The 22,814-nt window shown below is 42.5% G+C and overlaps 1 protein-coding gene across 1 annotated transcript in view; it reads right to left on the bottom strand.

The window, feature by feature from the left end:
• The window catches only part of GYS2 (glycogen synthase 2), a 64,003-nt gene that overhangs the window by 35,004 nt on the left and 6,185 nt on the right, over positions 1–22,814 (bottom strand). The window contains exons 2-4 of the mRNA XM_006127656.5: positions 18,060–18,241; positions 14,931–15,122; positions 13,159–13,344 (exon numbers count right to left, since the gene is read on the bottom strand). Of these exons, the coding sequence (XP_006127718.1) occupies positions 13,159–13,344; positions 14,931–15,122; positions 18,060–18,241 (560 nt within the window). The remainder of the gene's footprint in view (positions 1–13,158; positions 13,345–14,930; positions 15,123–18,059; positions 18,242–22,814) is intronic.

Genomic DNA, 22,814 nt, shown 5'->3' with positions numbered 1-22,814 from the left:
CAAGAAGTGATGCAATTGTAGACTTGGTTTTAGAAAGGAGTGAGGCTATCATAGAAGAGCAGACTAAGAAATAACCATGGATTGAGTCATCAAGAGTGGAGTCAGTTTCAATTAAATGGAAGAACAATCAAAACTAGGTAATCAAATATGGTTTTTAAAATTTCAAAGGGCAAGGAAATTAAGGGAATTGGTTATAGAAATCAGCCTGACTGAAGAGCTCAAGGATTTAAAAGTAGGGGAGACTTGGAATTTCTTCAAAGTCAACTATGCAAAAATTATCTGAAATTTGCATACCAAGAAAAGGGAAAAACCTTGGAGGGAAAGGCTCCAGGTCTAGCTGGATGAATATCCACCTCAGAAACATTAGGAGTAAGCAGAGAGCCAATACAGAATGAAAAAGGGGTTGATCAGCAAAGCAAGGAAGTGTCAGTGTTACTAGAAGTCCAGATGAATTAGATCTTGCCAAGAAATTAAAATACACTTTTTTTAAAAGATTACATAATTAAAAAAGAATAAAGGATGAGCAGCAGGTTTGGCCATCAGGAAATGTATATGGGAAGGAGATCACAGAAAATCTAGGTATGCCCCCAAAGCCAAATGAATACTTTGCTTCCATTTTCAATCATGGTGATAATATGGAACATGGGCATGAAGGCTGTATGGCTGATGGAAGCCAGTGCAATTTCTGTGGACAGCTTACAAGTCAGTCTGTTACATGGGACACTATCTAATAAACATACGTTATTTCTCTTGTCCCTAAAATTACCAGTGCAATTATAAGGGCTGCTGTGAAAATGAGAGGATAGAAGCAGGAGCCATTGGCTCAGTTAACAGTAGGATTTGCATTGGAGGAAAATCAGATCACTATAGAGCCAATGCTTAAGAGTTCAAACGGGCACCACTAATTTCCCACTACATTGTACAGATTTGGCTTTTGTAGTCTAAAAAAGCTTAGCTCTAATTAGGTGTCAATGATTATATGGTTTACAGTTAAAATACAATCCTATTAGTCTTACATTATCTTTCACTGCTGGGAATGCCAAGGTAACCTTCTCAAGGTTAATGGCAAAGACCATGTGTACACTGCTTTTACATGTATTTTATTAAATGATGAAGGCTGTTACAATGACATTAAGAATATCATTTATGCAGAATTCTCATGCTCCCATTGTTAGCATATTTCATCTTGTCTAACAAGACATCCAATGTGAATGGGGGATCAGACTAATCAAGGAGTTTGAAGGAGGAGAGGGAAGTGGGAGATAGGACTACGACAGGCTGAGATTAGAAAGGACAGAGCAAAAGGTTCTTGAAGTGGAATTCAAGATGTCTGAGTTTCAACATACCTCTGCTGTCAGCAAATATCTGTGAAACCTTTTATCAGGGTGTATGAACCATCCCCTGCTAGTGGCTGATCCACATAGAAGAGGACAACCTACTATTGCTATCTTCTATTCAGTTTGCTCAAGCAACAGAGATCTTTGTCATGGATCAACAAGTTTCAAGCTTTTAGATGACCTATGTAAGTGTCAACAATTTGATAGTAACTGAAGTCATATTTCCTAATTCATCCTAAGTCCCATTCCATTAATTTAACCATCAGCCAAATCTTCATCTTTCACAGTACCATAATATTTTTTGATTGTCAAAAAATTTCAGTCAACTATAGAGAGTCGATGAAAAGTCTCAAATATTTCTTCTAAAATGTTTTGGTTCCCTCCTACCACCAGAATTGAATAGCTACAAATATTTATTAAAAACTCCAAATTTGGGATATTTTGAACAGATCTAGTTAAAGACTTCTCACATCAATGACAAAGGAGCTCTAATATTCACATTCCATAAAATTAGGTGCTATTCTTGCTCACTTTCATTTCTTTATACAATGCTTCAATATTGGATTTCCCCTTTCTTGCTGCTATCAAATTCTTCAGCTTCTGGAAATGGGAAAGGTTTTTTTTCCCCTGGATGCTCTTGCATGACTTCTAGACTAAGTTCTTGATGGAACATCACTATAGTTCTATTAATAGGAAGGAAACAGACTTCATCGTTCTTAATCACATTGTTCCTTCTCTTACAGGTCATCCTCTTTCTTTGATTCTTCCTGCTGCAGCTTCTGCTACTTACAGAGATGGTGGGTCCTGGCCTTTGACCTTACTTGCAAGGTGGAGAGGGAAATCTCATTGTCTGCCTCTTAGCAGGCTGAACTAATGACTTCAGAAAATAGTCTTAGATGAGTTGAAGGCCAGGCTGACTGGTACTTAAGTGATGAGACAACATAACAGGACAGAGAGAGCAAACTGAAGTGTCTACTGGGAAACTGTGGAATGTTTTTGTTCTTCTGCCAATATGAATACTAGCACAGGTGCAGTCCTGCCATCTACTATTTGAGGTAAGAGCTACATTGAGAGAAAAAGTTAGACCTAAGATTGCTTTAGGTTTGTCTTCATGTGATTTTTAAGGGTAAAATTTTACCTCTCCAATCCCCTCACTCTTAACTCTAATGTTCTGTTTCATTTATTAGTATTCACTTCATTCTGCACATGTTGAGATCCCATTGGTTTATTAATATTGAGCTCAAACAGATCATTTGAGTGAGAAAGGGCAAAAATTTTCCTCTCTAACACCCATTTCAATTTCAAAAGAAAATGAAGGAAGGGTTACAGAACACAATGTGAAAAAACACCCTGGGGCTCAGTATCATACAATCCTGAACCAAATTTTGAACTTCTTCCCTCTACATGGAGTCCTGTGCTGAATTTCTAGTTTTATTCATGGCTGCATAATTTACAATAAAAAAAAAAAAAAAAGAGTCAGTAGTTTCTGCTGAGTTCCATTTGGAGTTTTCAGCTTTATCAGTACTCTTAGATCAGCATGAAGCTCAACAATGTTCAACACTGTCCCCTTTGAAGTCCAAAGCCTTCAACTTTCACATATCCTCAGTCATAGCAACAACAGTTTTAAAAAAAGAAAAACCTTGGGACATTAAATATGCTGTCAGATAAAAGCTGCAAGTAAACCTGGTTAGAAACGCCCCCCTCCCACACACACAGATTTTCCAACTCACAGAAAATTCCAATTTCAGACAAATATAGAATAATTAAGATTAAAAGTCAAACATTTTTACAAAACCAGTTCCCCCCACCCACAACTTTAAATTGGAAATATTGAAATGAAAAATTTACAACATTTTCAGTTAACCCAAATGTTTTATTTAACATCACTTCAAAAACTAAGCTTTGTGTTTCAAATTGCCATTTGCCTATAAAATGACATTAAAAAGCTATTTAAATTCAACATTTCCATTTGAAATGATATATTTTGGTATGAATCAACATTTTTGAAATGAAACATTTTCACTTGAATATAGATCTAGAAATAAATGTTCAGCTTTGAAATGCCACTTCAGAAAAGCTAAAATCTGTCAACACTGACATGTTTCCCAATGACAAATGTTTGTCAGGAAGTTTTCAATCAATTCTAAATCACACCGGTCATCATTGATAAAGGGACTATATTTAAAAAAAGCCTTTTTGAGGTAAATTCATAAACTCATCTCCTCTCAGATTTTTTCCCCCCATTTCACTTGAACATACTTCTGTTTTTACTCCTACTTCATGGTTATTGAAAGTCCCAAACTCAAATGCTAGATACCTGAAATCTGGGGAAGTATTGTCATAATGTATAGGTTTAGATCAAGCCTTTGTCTCTGTAGTAGGTCAAACAAAAATCCCAATCCAAACACTTCCAAACTACAGGGAAGTTTGGACCTAGATCCAAAAATCTAACTTTACAGCTGGACCCTGACTCTAAGAGCTGAGGCAAAACTCTGAATCCAGTTACTCTCACCAGACTTCTATTTTAGCAGCATCATTCTTTTTGCAATGACAGGGTTCATTCTGTGTGTGTCATGCATTGACTGTATAGAAGTGTAGCAAACAAGATCATACTTCCTAAATCATTTTGAATTCTTAGGGGAATTGTGGGCTCTGCAAAAGCATCATGTGCTCAGTAGAATGCCAAGTTGACAAATGTATGACTGGAAAAAGTGAAGCCATTTTAAATCTTTTTATGCATTACTGATGTGAATGAAGTAGAGATAGGTGTAAAACACACTCCTTAATCTGGACATCCCCAGCGTTTGGATGAGGGTTTGAAAGGTGAACCAGAATTTTTCGGCACAAGCCAATTGCAGTGTGCATAGCTGTATTCCCACATCTCCATATGGCTTCCCTCCAAACCATCATTTGATACACAGGGTGCAAAAACACATTCTATTGAAGTGGAAAAAAAGTTACTCTTCTTGCTAAGGCACTGTGCTGGAACTTGGGACATCTGATCAGTATCAAGCCCTGCCAATGAGATCCTGACAGACCTGTCATAAATCACAGTCTTTTAGTGTTTCTCTTTTGCACCTGTAAAATGGGGATAGCTGTACTTTCCTACTTCATGTGGGTACTATAAGGCTAAATGGATTATTAATCATTATTAAACATTAGTAATTCTGAGCTGCTCAGATAACATGATGTGGACCATCTAAATAGACAGATTTACATCATTTCGATTTTTGGGTTGGGTGCGTGGGCACTGGGTTGTGCTGGTGGCCTGCGATATACAGGATATCAGACAAAATGGTCTGATCTGTCCCATCTGGCCATAAACTCGATGATTCTGAATCTGCAATGTCTGCCACCATGCTGCCTCAAGTGCACGTCTGACTTCGTGGAATTTTTGTTTGTAACTAAGACAGTTAGCATGACCAAGAATGTGTGAACCAGGGACTATCAGGAAGGAGTAATGAGGTATTACCTCTGTAAGCCACATTAAAAAGAGACCATTACGGGAATAGTTTCCAGTTCTGCTATCCATGCTTCTAAACAGATGTTGACAAACTGCAAAGAGTTTGGAAAAGAGCAACAAGAACAATTTGAGGTCTGGAATGCATAAGAGACTGAAGAAGCTCAATCTAATTAGTTTATGCAAGAAGAGGTTCAGGAGTTATACTTGAGTAGAAATAAGGTGAACATTTTAAAGAGTGAGAAATTGTACCAATGGCTAATTAATCTGCAGATGTGGAGAAACCCCATTATTTACAGTCTTTAAATCAATCCCAGGTACCTTTAGAAAAGATGATGTTGCTCAAACAGAAGTTATGGGCTGGATCCAGAAAACGGTGGGAAAGGTTCTCTGAACACTCTTATGCAGGCAATCAGACTAAATGATCATAAGGGTCCCTTCTGGCTTTAAAAAAAAAAATTGATGGAAGTGACTTGCCTAAGGTCACAGAGTACATGAGGCAGAACTGGAAACAGTCAGTGACAGAACAGGAATCCTGATGCCCCAATCAATCATAATATACTAAACCCTCTTCCCAATGAGAGTCTGGAGTAGAACCTTCTTCATTTCTCACTCAGGGAAAAAGAACACAACAGCTCTGGTATGCTACTGAATGAAGCTGAAAAAGAACTAAAGATATATTAAAAATGCAGCTTCTGTCAAATTTAACTCCTCATTTACCATCTTACATGTATGACAAATAGTAGGCATTTTCCTCCTTCTGTAGCTTAGCTGCACTAAAGAACAACAAAATAAACAGCCTGGCTTAAGTCAGATTTGCATTAGCTGCTCTTCTGATCAAGTGGATCAACTCTGCATAATGGTGAGCTCAATGGTGAGTGGGAATAGCACAATAAAGAGAAATTGGAACTGGGCCTGTTATGGTGCCAACAAAAATGCTACATGCAGTTAGTTTCAACTGAGACTGTACAGTGCATTGCTTTAGACATTATGCCCAACTATCCACTTGAAGACTCATTTATAACTATGCAGGGTTGACATAAGTAAGCTGCCAGATCAGAAGAATAGTTTTACACCCCTCGTAGGCACCCATGTAAATAACTACAAAGCGCAAGACTGTGGAGAGTCAGACCATAGTTTTTTCCATATGCAGTATTTTTAAGCTATAAAACGCTGAGGTGAATATTCAGTACTTGCAGGAGGGGCTTAGTTGCTAGCACTGGAGACTTGGCCAACAGACTTGCCAATGCTGTCTAGGCAGTGCTCCACAAACCTACTGTGAAAGGATCATTGCTAGTATGAGAAAGAAGTTTGGCCCTTCTGTCCATTGGCTTCTGTTAGGTCTGATGGGGAGCTTTGTATCCCCGGAAATACATGGAAGCAATCAATAGACATTACAAAAGGTGCATGCTTATGCCAACTCCAGGGAGGGAGGGCAGAGTCCACCAGAATAAAAAGCCCAACCCCTCAAACGGGAGAGGGACCACAGACAGGTGGGAGGGTGCTTCCTATTACAGCAGCCACTCATAGAATCATAGAATCATAGAATAATAGGACTGGAAGGGACCTCGAGAGGTCATCGAGTCCAGCCCCCCGCCCTCAAGGCAGGATCAAGCTCCGTCTACACCATCCCTGACAGATGTCTATCTAACCTGTTCTTAAATATCTCCAGAGAGGGAGATTCCACCACCTCCCTTGGCAATTTATTCCAATATTTGACCACCCTGACAGTTAGGAATTTTTTCCTAATGTCCAATCTAAACCTCCCCTGCTGCACTTTAAGCCCATTACTCCTTGTCCTGTCCTCAGAAACCAAGAGGAACAAATTTTCGCCTTCCTCCTTGTGACACCCTTTTAGATATTTGAAAACCGCTATCATGTCCCCCCTTAATCTTCTTTTTTCCAAACTAAACAAGCCCAGTTCATGAAGCCTGGCTTCATAGGTCATGTTCTCTAAACCTTTAATCATTCTTGTCGCTCTTCTCTGTACCCTTTCCAATTTCTCCACATCTTTCTTGAAATGTGGCGCCCAGAACTGGACACAGTACTCCAGCTGAGGCCTAACTAGTGCAGAATAGAGCGGCAGAATGACTTCACGAGTTTTGCTTACAACACACCTGTTGATACAACCTAGAATCATATTTGCTTTTTTTGCAACAGCATCACACTGTTGACTCATATTCAACTTGTGGTCCACTATGACCCCTAGATCCCTTTCCGCCATGCTCCTTCCTAGACAGTCGCTTCCCATCTTGTATGTATGGAACTGATTGTTCCTTCCTAAGTGGAGCACTCTGCATTTCTCCTTATTAAACCTCATCCTGTTTACCTCTGACCATTTCTCTAACTTGCTGTGATACAAAAGAGGGGCAGATGGCAGGGCAGCTTTTACTTCCTGGGGCACTTAGTAGGGATTGCCCACCTCTGTACCTCCCAAATACTGGGGGAGTACCACTGAGTCCAGCCAACCCCTGACCATAGACTAGGAGGTCTCCAGTTCTGGCAACACTGGGGCCAGTGCCCAGGACACCAAGGGAGCCCTCTACCACTCAGAGAGAAATCTTGAGTGGTAAAATAGGGTCTCAAGGAGACAGTCTTCACACACACACCCTGGCTTAAAAGATGCTCACTAGCCTATTCTCCACTAGTATGGAGAATCCTTGGCTTTTCTGCTGCCACTGTTAAAAAGTGACAGTTAGTGTCATGGCCAGCTATCTTTCGGCAGCCAGACTGAGAATACCCTACTCATTTCACCGAACAGCTAACGGAACCTAATCTTTGGTGATAACTGACCTTGACTAGATTTGAATGCATTAAAAAATAATAATAATAAAAAAACCCACAAGCTTTTATTTGTCCCTGACCCCTTCATTCTCCCAAGCAGAGATGCTGATAAAAGCTACAGAGGAAAAGTGTGCTATATTAATGAAATCCCATTAATTCTCTTCTTGTTATTTCCCTCTCAACAAGTGTTATTCAAATATCATCTTGAATGCAAGTGAAAAAAATATGTATTTGGTTCCACTCTGACATTAAACAGCTGTCAGATGGCAACAGGTATTAGGTCTGTACTGACCTGGACCAGATTGGAACTTGTGACTGAGAAGTGAAAGGCTTATTATCCAGTGACCAATTCCCAAGCCATGTAACCCAACTGCAAGCTAGAAGGACAAGGGGGGCAGTTACATCAGAGAGGAGTTTGGCCCATTCACGGCTTTGCATCCAAAATGAATGACAAGTTCAGCCCTTATGTGGGTGTGAACCACCACCCTTATTCTTTCTCTCACTGAGGAAATGGTGTAGTCTAGGCAAGACCTCTCTCTGTGGAACATATAGAATGAAATCACTGTTTACATGTCTAAAAAAATTCTCCTGAATACTACAGAAGCTAAAGCAAACAGAATAAGTTAGAATTTCCATTTTGATTGCCCACATAAGACAATGAGAACTGAAATTACAGTCTTCTAATTTCATAAAAGCACAGGTCTAATCTCCACTATTACAGACAGATTCTCTCAGTCACCCCATTACAAATCCAGAGCGACTTTGCCAAGTTCAATGGAATGACATATTTACACTAGTGGACCTGAGACCAGAATCTAGAACTTTAGCTCATCACCTTTAGGACTGGCCAATGGTCCTCTGGGCTCATTCTATCAACCTGGGTAGGCTGGCAAGCAAAGGCATACCAGCTAAGCTCTATTTTTCTTTACCATACCTCATACGCTATTAGGGCCAGCTAAAGGTGGTATAGTTGTACTTAGACTAATTCGCCAGCATATGGTCACTCACAGATCTGTTACATTCTCTTTAGTAGCTGCTTTGTTTCAAGCAGAACAAACTTGCAATCAGACTCCTGAATTACAGTCACCCCCTGGCTGGCCCTCACAATTCCAACCTCCCCATCTGCTTACAACGATGATGGGGAAAATGTCCGTAACTGTACACGTTGCTTTATACAATTCCTGATGCTAAGGTTTATTCCCAAATGTAGGGAACTTGGGGCAAATTCATCTCTGGTGTAAGTCTATGACTTCAGTGGGCTTACATCGGGCTATGCATTTGTGCCATTTAGGTTTGTGTTTATGTTTGCATTCATTTGTTGTGGTTTGTTAAGAATGTGACTATGAGGCATTTTTACCTGCCAAACGTACATCAGAAAGAAAGAAACACTTTGCCGCTTGTTTCTTTGTATATTCAAATAGGAATCCAAGTGTAGCCTTGCCTTTCTCGCTGTGTCTTCTGAAACCTGTCCCTGCACATATATCCTGTGTGTCTCATCATTTAAACCCTCCTTCCTCACTGCACATTGGCTCTTTGACAGTGCCTCTTGATCAGGGTGGAGCAGGGTTCTCTTTGGACCTCCCTGAAACCTATCCTTGTGTTTTTGCATTGAGTGTTGTATCATGAGGTTCACTTTTTCTGCAGGCACTAAGCAGGTCCGCTCATTCCCAGGCTCTGCTAGATTGTAGCACCACCTCTGCATTATAAGATACTTATTTATGGAATAACATGCACCCTTAGCTTCTCCCCTCCCGCCTGTCTCAGATACTGTGCTCAGAGCTGAAGAAAAATAAGTTCCTTCCAAGAAACACTGATCAAACAGAGCTTAAATCTCACACACAATCCAGCTGGAACAGAAAACTATGCATTGTACTTTGGAAAGGGGAAAAAAAGTGACATGCCCTTTAAAAGTATATGGTCTCATCCAAAGGTTAAACACTAAAAAGCCCTGGAGAGTCTTATCACTGGACAAATCACTTGTCTTTCAGTAGTAGGCTACTAAGGTCAAACAGCAGCAAGAATATCCTCTGAAGACCTGCCTATCTGTATCATTTAATGAGTGTGCTCCAGATCAGCCCCTTATGCTTCTCATCTGGCTTTTGGGCCAGGCTGACCTTTTTACAGCCAGAGATGCTCTCATTAAGACAGTTGATCTCTTAGTAAATGTTAAGGTTTGTCAGGACGCGCTTTAATGCACTGCAAGTGTCTGTGAAACAGGCGTGTAACAGCCTGGCGCAACTTCCCGCATCAGTACCCATTAAATGTCAACCTGCCTTGTGTCGGGCCTAAAGGAATGAGCTGTGGAATTCCATTAGGCTCAATCATTAAAGTATATTTGCAGAGATTAAGGATAAAAGCTTGAGAGATGATATTAATACATAAAAGATACTCAGAGATGTATTTCTCTATATCATAACAATGAATGGGATTTCAAAAAGGTATACTGCTACCCAGAAATAGTCTGATGTAGACAGCATGGCTTTGACTGGAGAACACAGGAAAGAGAATTTTTTTAAAGTTTGCTTTTTACTGCTGTTCTTTTACAAACTTGTATTGCAGTAGAATGCAAGTCTTAAATTAAAATGTTTACAAGGTATTATGGTTAAAGATGCACAGTTCCATGATACAGAGAATTGAAAAGTAGTACAGACTTTAGAGGAGGGCACTTCATTAATTTTTGGCATACTATCAGCTGGCTTATTTCGCAGCAATATGACAAGTGAACAGACTTGTATGAGGATAGTCGGGCACTTTCTTTATGTTTAGGTCCAAGAATTAGTAAAGACGTTCATAAAGAACAGGATTTTGAAAAGCGATTTGGCATGTTTCATACAATGATGCATAAAAAAACCTCAAAATCAACTTCTCTCTCTATTAGGGATGTTAAATTGAATTAATTGAATAGTCGATTAACCTCATGAATTCTTATTGGTTACCTGACTATTCTGTAGTCCCCAGGGATGGGGCCAGCAACCAGGGCGCTCCAGCCCCACTCCTGAGGAGTCTCCTGCCACTCCACGCTGCTGCCTTGATGCAGAGGCAGCAGTGTGGGATACCAGGCATGGAGCTAGTCCACAAGGAGAGCGAGTTTAAAAACCAGTTCCCATTGCGGGCTGGCTGCCTTTTGCCCCTGCTGTTGCCTCTGATAATGGAGGCAGCTGACTGGGGGGAGAGGGGATGGGGCACAGGGAGTGGCGGGTCTGAGCTCCTAGACACAGCACAAGCCGGAACTGAGCAGGGCTGTCTGCCCATCTGGCTCCTAATACACTTTAAATCCAGAGTCACAGTAGGGGTAGGTCCCAGACTGGCTCGAGCGGTGGGGAGGGGTTTGAAATATGTGTAGTCTATAGAATTAACCTATAAGCTCTTGCTTATTGGTTAATCAACTATGCCATTACATCCCTACTCTCTATCCACATTTGAACAGTGTAGATCACAGCCTATCCCTACAGTTCTAAACAGCAAGTATAGCAAAGAACTGCAACAAAATTCCACTTCTGTTTTCACTTTTGTGCTGTAATGTGATAGCATAAGTTTGCCAGATGGGAACACAAAACAAATGCCATTTGACACTGTATTTAGACATCATCAAGAAACATATTTTTAATAGGTCCTTAATTTGATTTTAAGATTAAATCAAAAATTGAGAACAAAATTCTAGCTGCCAGTAAGATTTAACACTAAAAACTTGAGATCATACAGATTTCTTTTTGACTTACAGGAGATCAAGGGCAGGTTGGAAGAAGGCAAAATGAGCCTTATAATAGGAACCCAGTTGTAATGTCATTACACAGAGATGACAGTACTATACAGTTTTTTCTAAATCCCTACACTGATAAAAAGTGCTGTAAACAACAGCAACTTAAGCATCATCTTTAAGACTAGACCCCAGCTATGTGGGTGCCACCAACTACTCAGTTGGCTACAGGACATCTCAACCAATTTCCTCAACATCCCTCTGTCTCAGTTGCCTCACTGACCCAAAGGGAGAGATTTTCAAAGGCACTGACTTTCAGTGGGAGTTGGGCCCCTTCGAGTATGTCTACATGACGTGCTTATTTCGGAATAAGCTATTTTGGAATGATAACTCCCAAAATAACTATTTCAAAATAGCATGTCCACACTACAGAGAAGACTTGAAATTAGTCCAAGGCAGGCTCCCCTAACGTGGATGCGCTACCTCGATTTAGAATCCCAGGAAGTACCGGGGAGTAATTACTGTCGCCCTGGGGATGAGCTATTTCAAAATAGCAGCCGTGGAGCATCCATTCTACCACTATTTCAAAATAGGTGTTATTGCTCATGAAAAGAGTGTATTGTTACAGAATAAGAAGCCTGTTATTTTGAAATGAAGGGCTTGCTGTGTGGATGCTCATCTTGTTATTTCAAAATGACACAAATTATTTCAAAATAATGCTGCAGTGTAGACATGCCCTAACTGACCTTTGTGCCTTTGAAAATATCCTCAAACTGTTAAGAGCTTCAGATGAGAAGTATTATTATAGCCAGTCAGTGGATTGGGCCGTTGATTAGCCCAGGAGTTTGAGGGTTTTCTGTTTTCCTCAGTACAGGCCTGATCCAACTGACGACAATGAAAAGACACATGATTTCACTGGATTTGGAATCAGGCCTCACATACCTAATGACTTGACTAATACAATGTATTAAGCTTTGAAATTGTGGAAATGTACTTCTAATATGGGCCCACCCTATGAGAACATACAAGAGGGAATAACTGTGCACTGCTAGTGTTCACAGTCACCAAAGCCAGGAGCTGCATAGTTTAATGATTTCAGAGGGGTAGCCGAGTTTGTTGTTTTTTAAGTTTATCCTGTACAGACTAATGGTCTGGTAGCACTTTAAAGACTAACAAAACATGTAGATGGTATCATGAGCTTTCATGGGCACAGCCCACTTCTTCAGATGACTGGAGTGTTGGATGTCCAGAACCAAAATTAAAAGGGGGGGGGGGGAACAAAAAGAGGTAGTGGGCATATAAATATCAAAGGGAAAACTGAGTTGGTATGTAACAAGCAAAGCACCTACAGACTGGATAGTTAAAAGAAGCAGCTAAGGACCATTGGGGTGTGTCTCGACTACAGGGGGTTTTTTTGGGGGGGAGGAAGTGGACTTTTTTTGGGGGGGTGGGGGGAACTACCCATGTCTAGACTTCTGCTACATTCTTTCAAAATTAAATAGAAAGAACCCGGCGGTTTTTCTGACCACGGTAAGCCTTATTTTACAAGGAAGAATACCTTTTTTCGAAAGTGCTCTTTAAAAACAAAAAGGCGTTCTTGAATGCAAACAGAGCTTTTTCGAAAGAGAGCATCCAGACAGCCTGCGTGCTTTCAAAAACGCATCTTGCTTTTTCAAAAGGAGTAGTTTCAGTCTAGACGCTCTTTCGAAAAAGCCTTTTTCGAAAGATTTTAGATGAAAACCTCTTTTGAAAGAGGCTTGTAGTCTAGACATACCCTTAGTTAGCATTTAGAGAGGAAGAGTACTAACACCAGAATCTTTAGCTTCATTGAAAAGTTATTGGAAGTGCCATAAAGAGGAAACAAGACAACAGACACTTACCTGGTCAAGTTTGTTATAGAAATCTATATTTGCAGCACACAGGTACCTCCCGAGAAGTGTGGCATGGGTAGTAAAGATTGTGGCAACTGGAAGTTTCCTAAATCGAGAAAGGATGAGCCCAGCGCCTGCCTGCCATTCGTGAAAGTGGGCAATCAAGTTGGGTGTGTCATCAAACTGGCTGGAGAGCTGAAAACAACGTGAAAGGACACATGTTAAGTGCTCTGCCTCCTGCTTACCACTCCCTTCTCAGCAGTCCCCAAGCATCTGCTTACTGCTGAATGAGAAAATCCTACTGCATTCTACTTGACCATAGCCCTGATCAGTCAGCAGAGTTGGCTGGGTTGTGAAGTAAACAGTGCACCATGGTCCACCAGGGAGCTCTGAAAAATGCAGTCTTTTGTATTGTTCTTTATATTTTCTCTTTTGATGTATAGAACCCTAATTTGTTTAAGAAAACCAAGAGAGTGATTCAGTGTTAATTGTTTAAAGCAGTGGTCCCCAACCTTTAGAGGCTCCTGGGCGCGGGGCCACTCACGCGCCGGGCGCCCATGGGGCGGGGCCACGCGTCCAGGGGCATGCAAGGGACGGGGATGCCCTTGCACCCGGCGCCGGCATGTGCCCCTGGGCCGGGGCAGGGCCGTCCGAGCGCCTTGTGCCGTGGGCCCGGGGCCGGCGCCGCCACCCGAGCCGCGCACCTGGGGCCAGCACCGGCGCTGCTCGAACGCCGCACGCCCGAGCGCCCGCGTGTGCCCCAGGGCTGGGGCCGCCCGAGCGCCACACACCTGGCACCGGTGCGTGCCGTGCGTCACACGCCGGGGGCGGGGCCGGCCCAGGTTGTCGGCGAGCACGCACAAATGCCCCGGCAGGCGCCATGGCACCCACGGGCACCGCGTTGGGGACCACTGGTTTAAAGGGAAGGCAGAACCCGGTAACTTTGCAAAGTAAGTTGCCCTGGGTTTTTGCCAACAGTCTGATTGCTGGCTATTGGTAGGAAAAATATGTGGTGTTAGAAAAGAACACGGACCCAAGGGGAAACATGGGGGTGGAAATAACATGAATATAACACCATATTCCAGACATGTCTTTCCATGGAAAGCCTGCAGTTAAACTGTCCAATAGAGGTGAAAGTAAGCATGTAGGCCCAGGTGCGCAGCTCTGTGAAGAGCTGGCTGAGCTGTGGCAAAAGCCAGCAGGGAGCTATTTTAAGAGCTGGCAGGGGCCCTGGTTGCAATAGGACAATACCTGTAAGAAATGTTAAGTTATTTTCACTGCTGCCAATAGAACACTTTGAAATCAGAGACAAGATACAGCCATGAATTTGGATCACAGGAGTGAAATTTCTTACAATTGCAGTGAGGGGGTGGGGAGGGAAGGGGAGAAGATTTCATATCTAGGGTTTTGGTACAATATCCAAGAGTGCAGTTACTGAGATTCCAAAATTGATTTGGATCCTGATCAGATCCAGGTTTGAATGAGGAGTGTTAAAGTGTGTTTAATCATGTACATTTCAGAAGTTACATGGTTACACATGGAGGGCAGGCAGCTCCCCAGAAGCTGGTGTGCACTGCTTTTAAGCTGGCTCCCCATGCATACCAGGAGCCTGCGTGTAACCATGCATACCAGGAGCCTGCGTGTAACCATGCATACCAGGAGCCTGCGTGTAACCATGAAAGTTAACCAAGGAACCTGGGCTCATTGTTTAACAGTATTCACTGTTTAACTTTCACATCCATAGTTTGAAGTTACTGTTGTTATAAAGTCTAGAACAGCACCTCTTTAAAGAACCAGGCAGTTAACGATCCAAAGATCAGTGCATCGTTGGCCTCTCTGTCATGAAAAGGGATTCCTATGTTGCATGCATCCCAGAATTCTCCTTTCCATCTGTCCAGATTCCAGGCTGCTGACCCTATGTCAAAGAGCATCACATATGGGCTGCCTTCTATCAGCCATCTTCCAAAAAATACCTATTAATGAGAAGTAGAGGTGTTAGCAGAAAAGGCCAGTTTCTCAAGGAGTTATCTAAAGTGAACTAGCAAATTTTGCATAGATACCAAAATTCACGAGTAGAAGCACAAGCATTTGGGAACGCCACAGGTATCCCTGTGCGCACAAAATGGATATTTGGGGTTTCTCTTTGCAACGTGTGGAGTAATGCTAGTCCATTGTGGGGAGCGAAGGGAGAAGAGGAGTGAAGGATTCACCACCACATTTTTTCCAATTTTATTTTCTTATATTTTTACTGAAGTTTGAAAGATTTTTAAACTGCTCCATTGGTGGATAAATGGGAAGAGAAATGAGAGAACACTTTTGCTATCAAAATGGTATTTGTCATTCATATTTCAAAGTGACAAAACTTTCAATCATCCCTAGTGATGATCACATTTACCCAATTAAATAAAAGGTGCAGGCACTTGGCATTTTCCAGGATTGGAACCTGGGATCCATAACTGCCCCCTTTTTATTCATATCTTAATGGCATTTGAGGTGCAGTGTAATGGTGCAAAATATCTACGACCAGCCTTAGAATTCATTCTCATTTACTCTAAGACCTCCTCTATACAGTCAAGTTATACTGCTTAAATTAAACTGGGATGGTTAAGACCGTACAGCCCTCACTGTGGGTACGTCTAAACTAAGTTTTTTTTCAAAAGAGGATTTGCAAATTCCATGGGAATTTGCATATCTTCTTCCGATCTAATTTTTGAAAGAGGATCTGTTGAAAGTAAAAGTAGTCTGGAAGCGTTTTTTTCGGGGGAAAAAAATCCTCTCGAAAAAACTGCGTAAACCTCATTTTTTTAAGGAAGAGCGTTTTTTTCTAAAAAGGGTTTTCCCCCCTGAAAAAACCGCTTCCAGACTACTTTCACTTTCAAAATATCCTCTTTCTAAAGTGAAATTGGAAGATATGCAAATTCCCATTGAATTTGCATATCCTCTTTCGAAAATAGATCATAGTTTAGACATGGCCTAAGTGCGAATGCACTCACAGTGATATTAAAATACGTGACAATAGCATAATTATTCCTGTACAGAAAAGGGGAATAAGATATCCCAGTATAAAAAGATACCTTATGCTGGTATAATTGTGTCCATCTCAGGGGCTGTACCAGTATAATCACCTGTCTAACCAAAACAGTTACGCCAGTACAAAAACTACAGAGGAGTCCTTATAGCCTCATCCTCATTACCTCGAAAGGCCCCATTACAACACTCTGACAGTGCAAAGTGGTTTCAAAGTGAGTCAATGTAATTTATGCCTACATTAAGACTTTAATGTAAATGAGGGTCCGGCCCTTCCGTATTCTCTCATTATATAAATTCCTGAGGGCCCTGATCAGTTTGACATACAGCACTGGAGCCTAGATATAGCGATTACTGGGATACTCTAACATACGAGAAACTACAATGTCATTATTAAAAGGCAAAAACTAAATTTGACATAACAGGAACACATTCATCAGTATGGTTTGTTTTGTGCTACTCCAGCAATACAAAGCAGAGGTAAACATGGCATAACTGGCATGTTAAATTGGGTTTACAGCTATTTTGCATTTCAAGACAGGTCAAAGCATCAGGAGCACAGAAATGAATCTGGCCTCAAAGTTTGCAATTACTGTCCATTCAAAGAGAGCTTGCTAGATGGCAGAGGCATGTCTTTGTAAATCAGTAGTAGGTATATATTTAGAATCCTTGGTAAATCATTAACTTTATGAAAAGTTACACTAAAATCAGAAGCAGCAGCAACATTAGGAACATTACCCTAGACTTCTGTTTGAGAATTGCCAAATTCCTTACAAATATCAAATGTATTATAGCTTGATTCGACTCTGAAGATTTGGCTTTGCAAAAATGGCATAAAGGGGCTGCAAATCTATTGACTCTGGATGCTTTCAAGGTCAAGTTTGCAGAGTTTACAATCAAGGGATTTTTTTTCTTAGCTAACAGCTTTGCATACTCCACCTGGAATCTGAGAGGCAAATTTTTTTCCCTTGGAGCGTAAAGATTCTATAGGCCACATTAGACCCTCTCCTATTCTTGTGCAACACCCTTGTTGTCAAGTGGTTCGCACAGATGTAACTGTTTGGAATTTAGTAAGCAGGTCTGCTGCTGATGCACTGGAAGGAAAAGAATCTACACCACCCGCGTGAAGGAAGTGAAGCAATATTATCTCTATTTTATGGCTGGAGAAACTGACACACAGATCTGCTGGAAGATATGTCCTGTGTATGCTCGGTCACATTTGTCTGAAGAGGGAATGGAACCCAGATCCACTAGCTCCCTGTTTTGTGCACTGATCACAAAACTATTTTCCTTTTCTTTTTTGGAAATAAAATTAATGCAACACATATTAAAATGAGGAGGAGGGAGCACCACACTATTTCCAGGGCTACACTGGCTTTAGAAAGCAGGTTCTGTCTCTCAGTTGCATATAAAAAAAATAAAAAAGTTATGTCTAGCTTTCAAATCTTCCATTGTGCTTGCTAGACAAGCAAGATCATAGTGTGGTGAAATGCTATTCCCTATTAGAGTTTATTCATCAGCAAGAGAAGGCCAAATGCAATAAGAGAATTACACAACAGTTCAGTCAGCCTAAGGTCATATTATGTCTACTGAAATCTCACTGTATTTAGGGACTGGCAAAGTAAGTCATTAATCCAATTAAGTAGACTTGCAGATAAATGACTCTTAAAACATGTAATTGGATAAACTGGTTCTCTCTCAAAAATAACCTTTAATGAATTGACTTTGCTACTCTAACGCTGAGTTAATGGCTCTGAGCCTTTCCTTTTGGAACATTGACCAGGACTACAGTGTCAAGTGGAACGACAAGAGCATTAACCAAAACTGTAATCTCCTCAGCATCAGCTTAGTTGCCATAGAGAGCAGTGGCAGATCTCATTTACCTGACACCCCTGACCTTTCAATGTGTCCACTGCCTTCTTAATTGCTGGGTTTGGCGGCTCACACACCTCTACCTGAGTCTTCACGTTTTGCTCAAAATAGGGACCGATCAGAAAATAATTTTCACCCCATTCATCAGCAGTAATTTTGGCTTTTGTCTGGATCACAGTATAGATGCCACCAACTGTAAAAGAAAATAAATTAAAAAAGCATCAGGATGAGATGGGCATTTGGTACCAAATTCATTTCCAGGTCTACATCTTTCTGGTAGTGGTAGAAATGTAGCCGTGTTAGTCTGGTGCAGCTGAAACAAAAACACAGGACTGTGTAGCACTTTAAAGACTAACAAGATGGTTTAATAGGTGATGAGCTTTCGTGGGCCAGACCCACTTCCTCAGATTTTTGATCTGAGGAAGTGGGTCTGGCCCACAAAAGCTCATCACCTATTAAACCATCTTGTTAGTCTTTAAAGTGCTACACAGTCCTATTTTTTGTTTCATTTTTCTGGTAGTGTGGGTCAGGGACACTTCCAGTGTAATTACTTTTCATTTTCAAAATTCTGGGTGAAATCCTGGCCCTAGTGAAGTAAATGGAAGTAGGAGGGGGTTTGCCATTAACATCAATAGGCCCAGAATTTCATCCCCTATATTTAAAAATGGGATGCTATCACATGCAGTCCTCATGTGGTAATTAAGTTGTAATCCCATAGCACTTTGCCTAAGCATGGGAGAGTTAGCTAAATATCACTTGGGTTGTTATATAGGATCTCTCTAAAGTTCTACGTGGATACAGTATAATTTTCACTCAACTGTTATCTGCTAGATTCTATTTTTGAATGTCATGCCCACTAATGTGGAATCAGCGCATTGTGCTTATTCTCAGACTTTTGTCTAGCTCGCCCTTATCTAGATAAAGGACACAATAAAAATCTGGGATCTGTACATCCCTGGAAATTTCAGATTGGCCCCCAAGGCACAGAATTTGAATCTTCCATTCATATATTTTCTATTGCCTAATCTAGTATTTGCAGATAGGGGACAGGTAAGCTTTTTGCTTTGGCAGTTGTCATTTTAAAAACTAATTCCTTGTGATGTAGCTGCCTTCCACATTGGGAATTTGACTGGCAACCTCCAATTTATTACTCACAAGCCACTGGAAAGCATCAGGCAGTAATGATTTCTAGCTGATACTGATCCGAGTTGGATTTGAAGTAATGTCTTTTAAAAAAAGGCACTGTATTCCATCATAACTCTTTCACCGATATCAATGTCTACAACATCTTTCACTGGTTGGTATATTATACATTACATAAACAAGTAACATGCTAACCAAATAGAACAGAATATCCCATTCGCAAATAAATAACTTAGTTAACAGATCACTAGAATGAAAAAAATGAAACAGGTATGCACATTTTTTAGGGAGGGAATTCCACAATACCAGGACAAGGTGATCAAAAGTACTGTGTTTAGATGCAGCATATGGAAAGGAAAGTGGAAGAAGATAGGAGTCAAAGTCTAGGTATAAAATACAAGCAAGAGACCAAATACACCATTACATCAGTCTAATCTTACATTGGCATAACTCCACTGAGTTAGTTAAATGGAAGTAATTCAACAGTGACTAAAGCCCAAAGATCATTATGAAGGCCAAATTCTGTGACTTTTTCTAGATAATAAGGGCCAGATTTTTGAAAGGGTACTTTGCTAATCTGACCCTTCATGCCTTCATTTATTATGAAGCCAATGGGAGCTGAGTTGCTTAGCTCTTTGAAGGATTAGGTCCATGATTCATTAACATGAATCAGCTGACATCTGCAGCAAACATTTTGCCAAATCTGATTTCCCCATCAGTACTGTGGAATTGAACAGCAGGCTACCGTTTTAAAATTGTGCCCTATAAAATGCATGTGCAGCTGATGGGCACACGAACAGGCCTTTACACATGCAAATCTATCTATTGTGAACTTCAAGACTGAAAGAAAGCTCTACTGTGTTATCAGTGAAGGCAATTAACCACTACATCAATTTACACTGCAGAAGTTGGATATTTCTAAAAGTTCTGCTCAAGTAACTGTTTTGGGCAAGTGGCCTATGCTATACAGGAGAGCAGACTAGATGATCATTGTGGTTCCCTCTGGCCTTGGAATCTATGGAAAAAGTATAACAATTATCTAGTTTGCATTTATAAGTTTTATGCGCCTATTTTAAAGTTAGTCCCTTCATTACAATCCTGTTCTTTTAAATAAATAGTCCACCTTGTGAGAACAAACAAGGAAACAGCGGAAGGACAGAAGATTCATAGAATCATAAATTTAAAAAACTTCCATCACCCATATCATTTTAAGTCTTACAATAAAAACAATGCAGCTAAAATTCCATAATATACATAATTATTAAAACAGATCATAATGCAAATAAAAGTTTTTGCTCCATATTCAAAACTGTCTCAGTGGGGGGAAAAAACAAATCTATAGCTCACATGGTAAAGCTGCAGAAATAAAGATACAACCAGCCCCCATTTTTCCCTTACAGGTTACTGGGACCATAAACATAAGACGCAAACCTGTAGCGAGTGGTCTATACAATGATTATTTAATATGCATCAGGATTTGTATCCTGTGTGGTGACACTATCACAGACTGTGTTCCTCAGTTTGCAAGCTGAGAGAGCACGCGAGAGAGAATTTGTAACTCGTCTACACACAGGAGTTGCATCTCTTAACTATAACGATGTAGTTAAAGCAGTACAAACCCCAACTGTAGATACAGTTGTACTGTTGTAACCTGTGCTTATGGTGATATGCTTATTCCTGTAAGGGGATGGGAATAAGTTATATTGTTTTAAGGCAGTGGTTGGCAAAGTTGCAGGTCGTGACCTACTACTGGTTGCAGAATGTCAGGCACTAAGTCACCTTGCTGTAGGGCAGGGATGAGCAGGGGCGGACTGGCAATCAAAATGGGCCCAGGAAATGGGTTGAGAATGGCCCTCCTCATGTCGTCACCCCTGTGTGTCCCTTCCCCTTTCCCTGCCCCAGGAGCGGCTTGCCGTGTTTATCCCCCTCCTCCTCCAGCAGCCACCAGCCGGCCTGTAAGGGGGTCATGAGTCCCCATGCCCTTGCCTGGGACGTCTTCTGGACCATCTCTTTACTCTTGCCCTCCCTCCAGGGCCCCGACCTGGTCAGACCAGCAGGGACCAGACCCCTCTTTAGGGCTTCTGGATACCCCTGGCATTAACGGCCACTTGCGCCAACCGTGATTGGGAATCCGGGTTCAATCGGGCGGGGGGGGGTCCTCAGTGGGAAAGGGAGGCTCGGGCTCTTCCTCTCTCCGAGCCTCACCCCAGGACCCTAAGGATACAGGGACCCTTTGTCCCTGTCCTGACTGGTTGGGCTGTAGCCCTCAACTTGCCAGTCCGCAGGCCTCTGTTCCCGGCCCCATCCTGGGCTACTTCCTTTCACTCCATTTCCTCCTCCTGGCATCTTACCGACGGGTCTTCCTCTTGGCCCCTCCCTGAGTCCCTGGTTCCTGGCTCGCTCCTCTCCTGTTTACCTTCCTCCTTCCCTCCCCCCACTGTGCACTGGCGGTACCCTTTTGAAGGGCCCGCTTTCTCCTCTCCTCACCCCACCCCTCGCAGTGGTGTCCAGGCATCGCGTCATGCCCTGGTCCTCCCCTTAACGTGGCATCCGGATGTTTCCGCATGTCCAGCCTGCCCCCTGTGGCAGCGCTCAGGCACACCCACCCCGCCCCCTTTACTCCCGGCCACAGTGGACACCGCTTGCTCCAGCGTGTCCCCCGCTTCTTGCTGCCAGGCCACCAGTTGCGGCCCCGGCTTCATGTCCACGCTGGTCCGGCCGCGAGTGCGGGGCCATATCACCCCATCACACAGCCCTTCAGACGACAGCCCACCGGGAAATTCCCGGTATCCTGCCAGGCAAGTCTGCCCCTGGGGGTGAGGAACCGTCTCTGGGTTGGGGGCCTCTCATCCACAGAAAAATTAGTCGGGGGCTGGACATAAGTGAGAAGCGGAAAAAAATCCTCATTGTGGCCCCCAACTGAGAAGGAGAAAGACACTCCCTACATTCCCCTTGCCCACCAGAACCTAGGGGGGCCCAGGCTAGTAGATTGTGTGTGCTACATCCCCGGGGGAGGGAGGGGAATCAGGGAGGATGGCGCGCCAGCGTGGGCTTCCCAACGATGGGGGGGGCCCTGAGCCTCAAGAGCCGGATCCAGGCAAGCAGAGAGCCACATCCAGCCCATGGGCCTAAGATTCCCTACCCCTACTGTAGGGTGACCAGTGGAGATGCTAAGGCAGGGTTCCTGCCCATCCTGGCACTGCAGACTGCACAGTGCCCTAGATGTGGCCAGCAGCTGGCCTGGCTCCTAGGGGGGAAGGCCCCAAGGCCCATTGCATTGCTTCCACCCTAAGCACTGACTCCACACTCCCACTGACCAATTCCCAGCCAATGGGAAGTGCCATATGGAGCCGCTTTCGTGCCTCTCCCTAAGAGCCTGACCTGCTGCTGGATGCTTCTAGGGATGCAGTGCAGTTCATGATGCCAGGACAGGCAGGAAACTTGTCTTCAAACCCCCACTGTGCCGCTGACAAGGAGCCACCAGAGGCAAGCCCATGTCCCAGTCCTCTGCCCCAGCCCTGAGCCTGTCTTGCACCCCATAGCCCTTATTCCCTGCTCCATCCCAGAGCCCACATCCCACCCCATGTCCCAGTTCAGAGCCTGCTCCCACACCCCAGAGCCCA

This window comes from Pelodiscus sinensis, chromosome 1, assembly GCF_052426305.1.
Source record: "Pelodiscus sinensis isolate ZL-2025 chromosome 1, ASM5242630v1, whole genome shotgun sequence".
Classification (NCBI taxonomy): Eukaryota; Metazoa; Chordata; order Testudines; family Trionychidae; genus Pelodiscus; species Pelodiscus sinensis.
The sequence above is the reverse complement of the archived record's forward strand: the minus strand, read 5'-3'. Positions and strand labels throughout refer to the sequence as shown.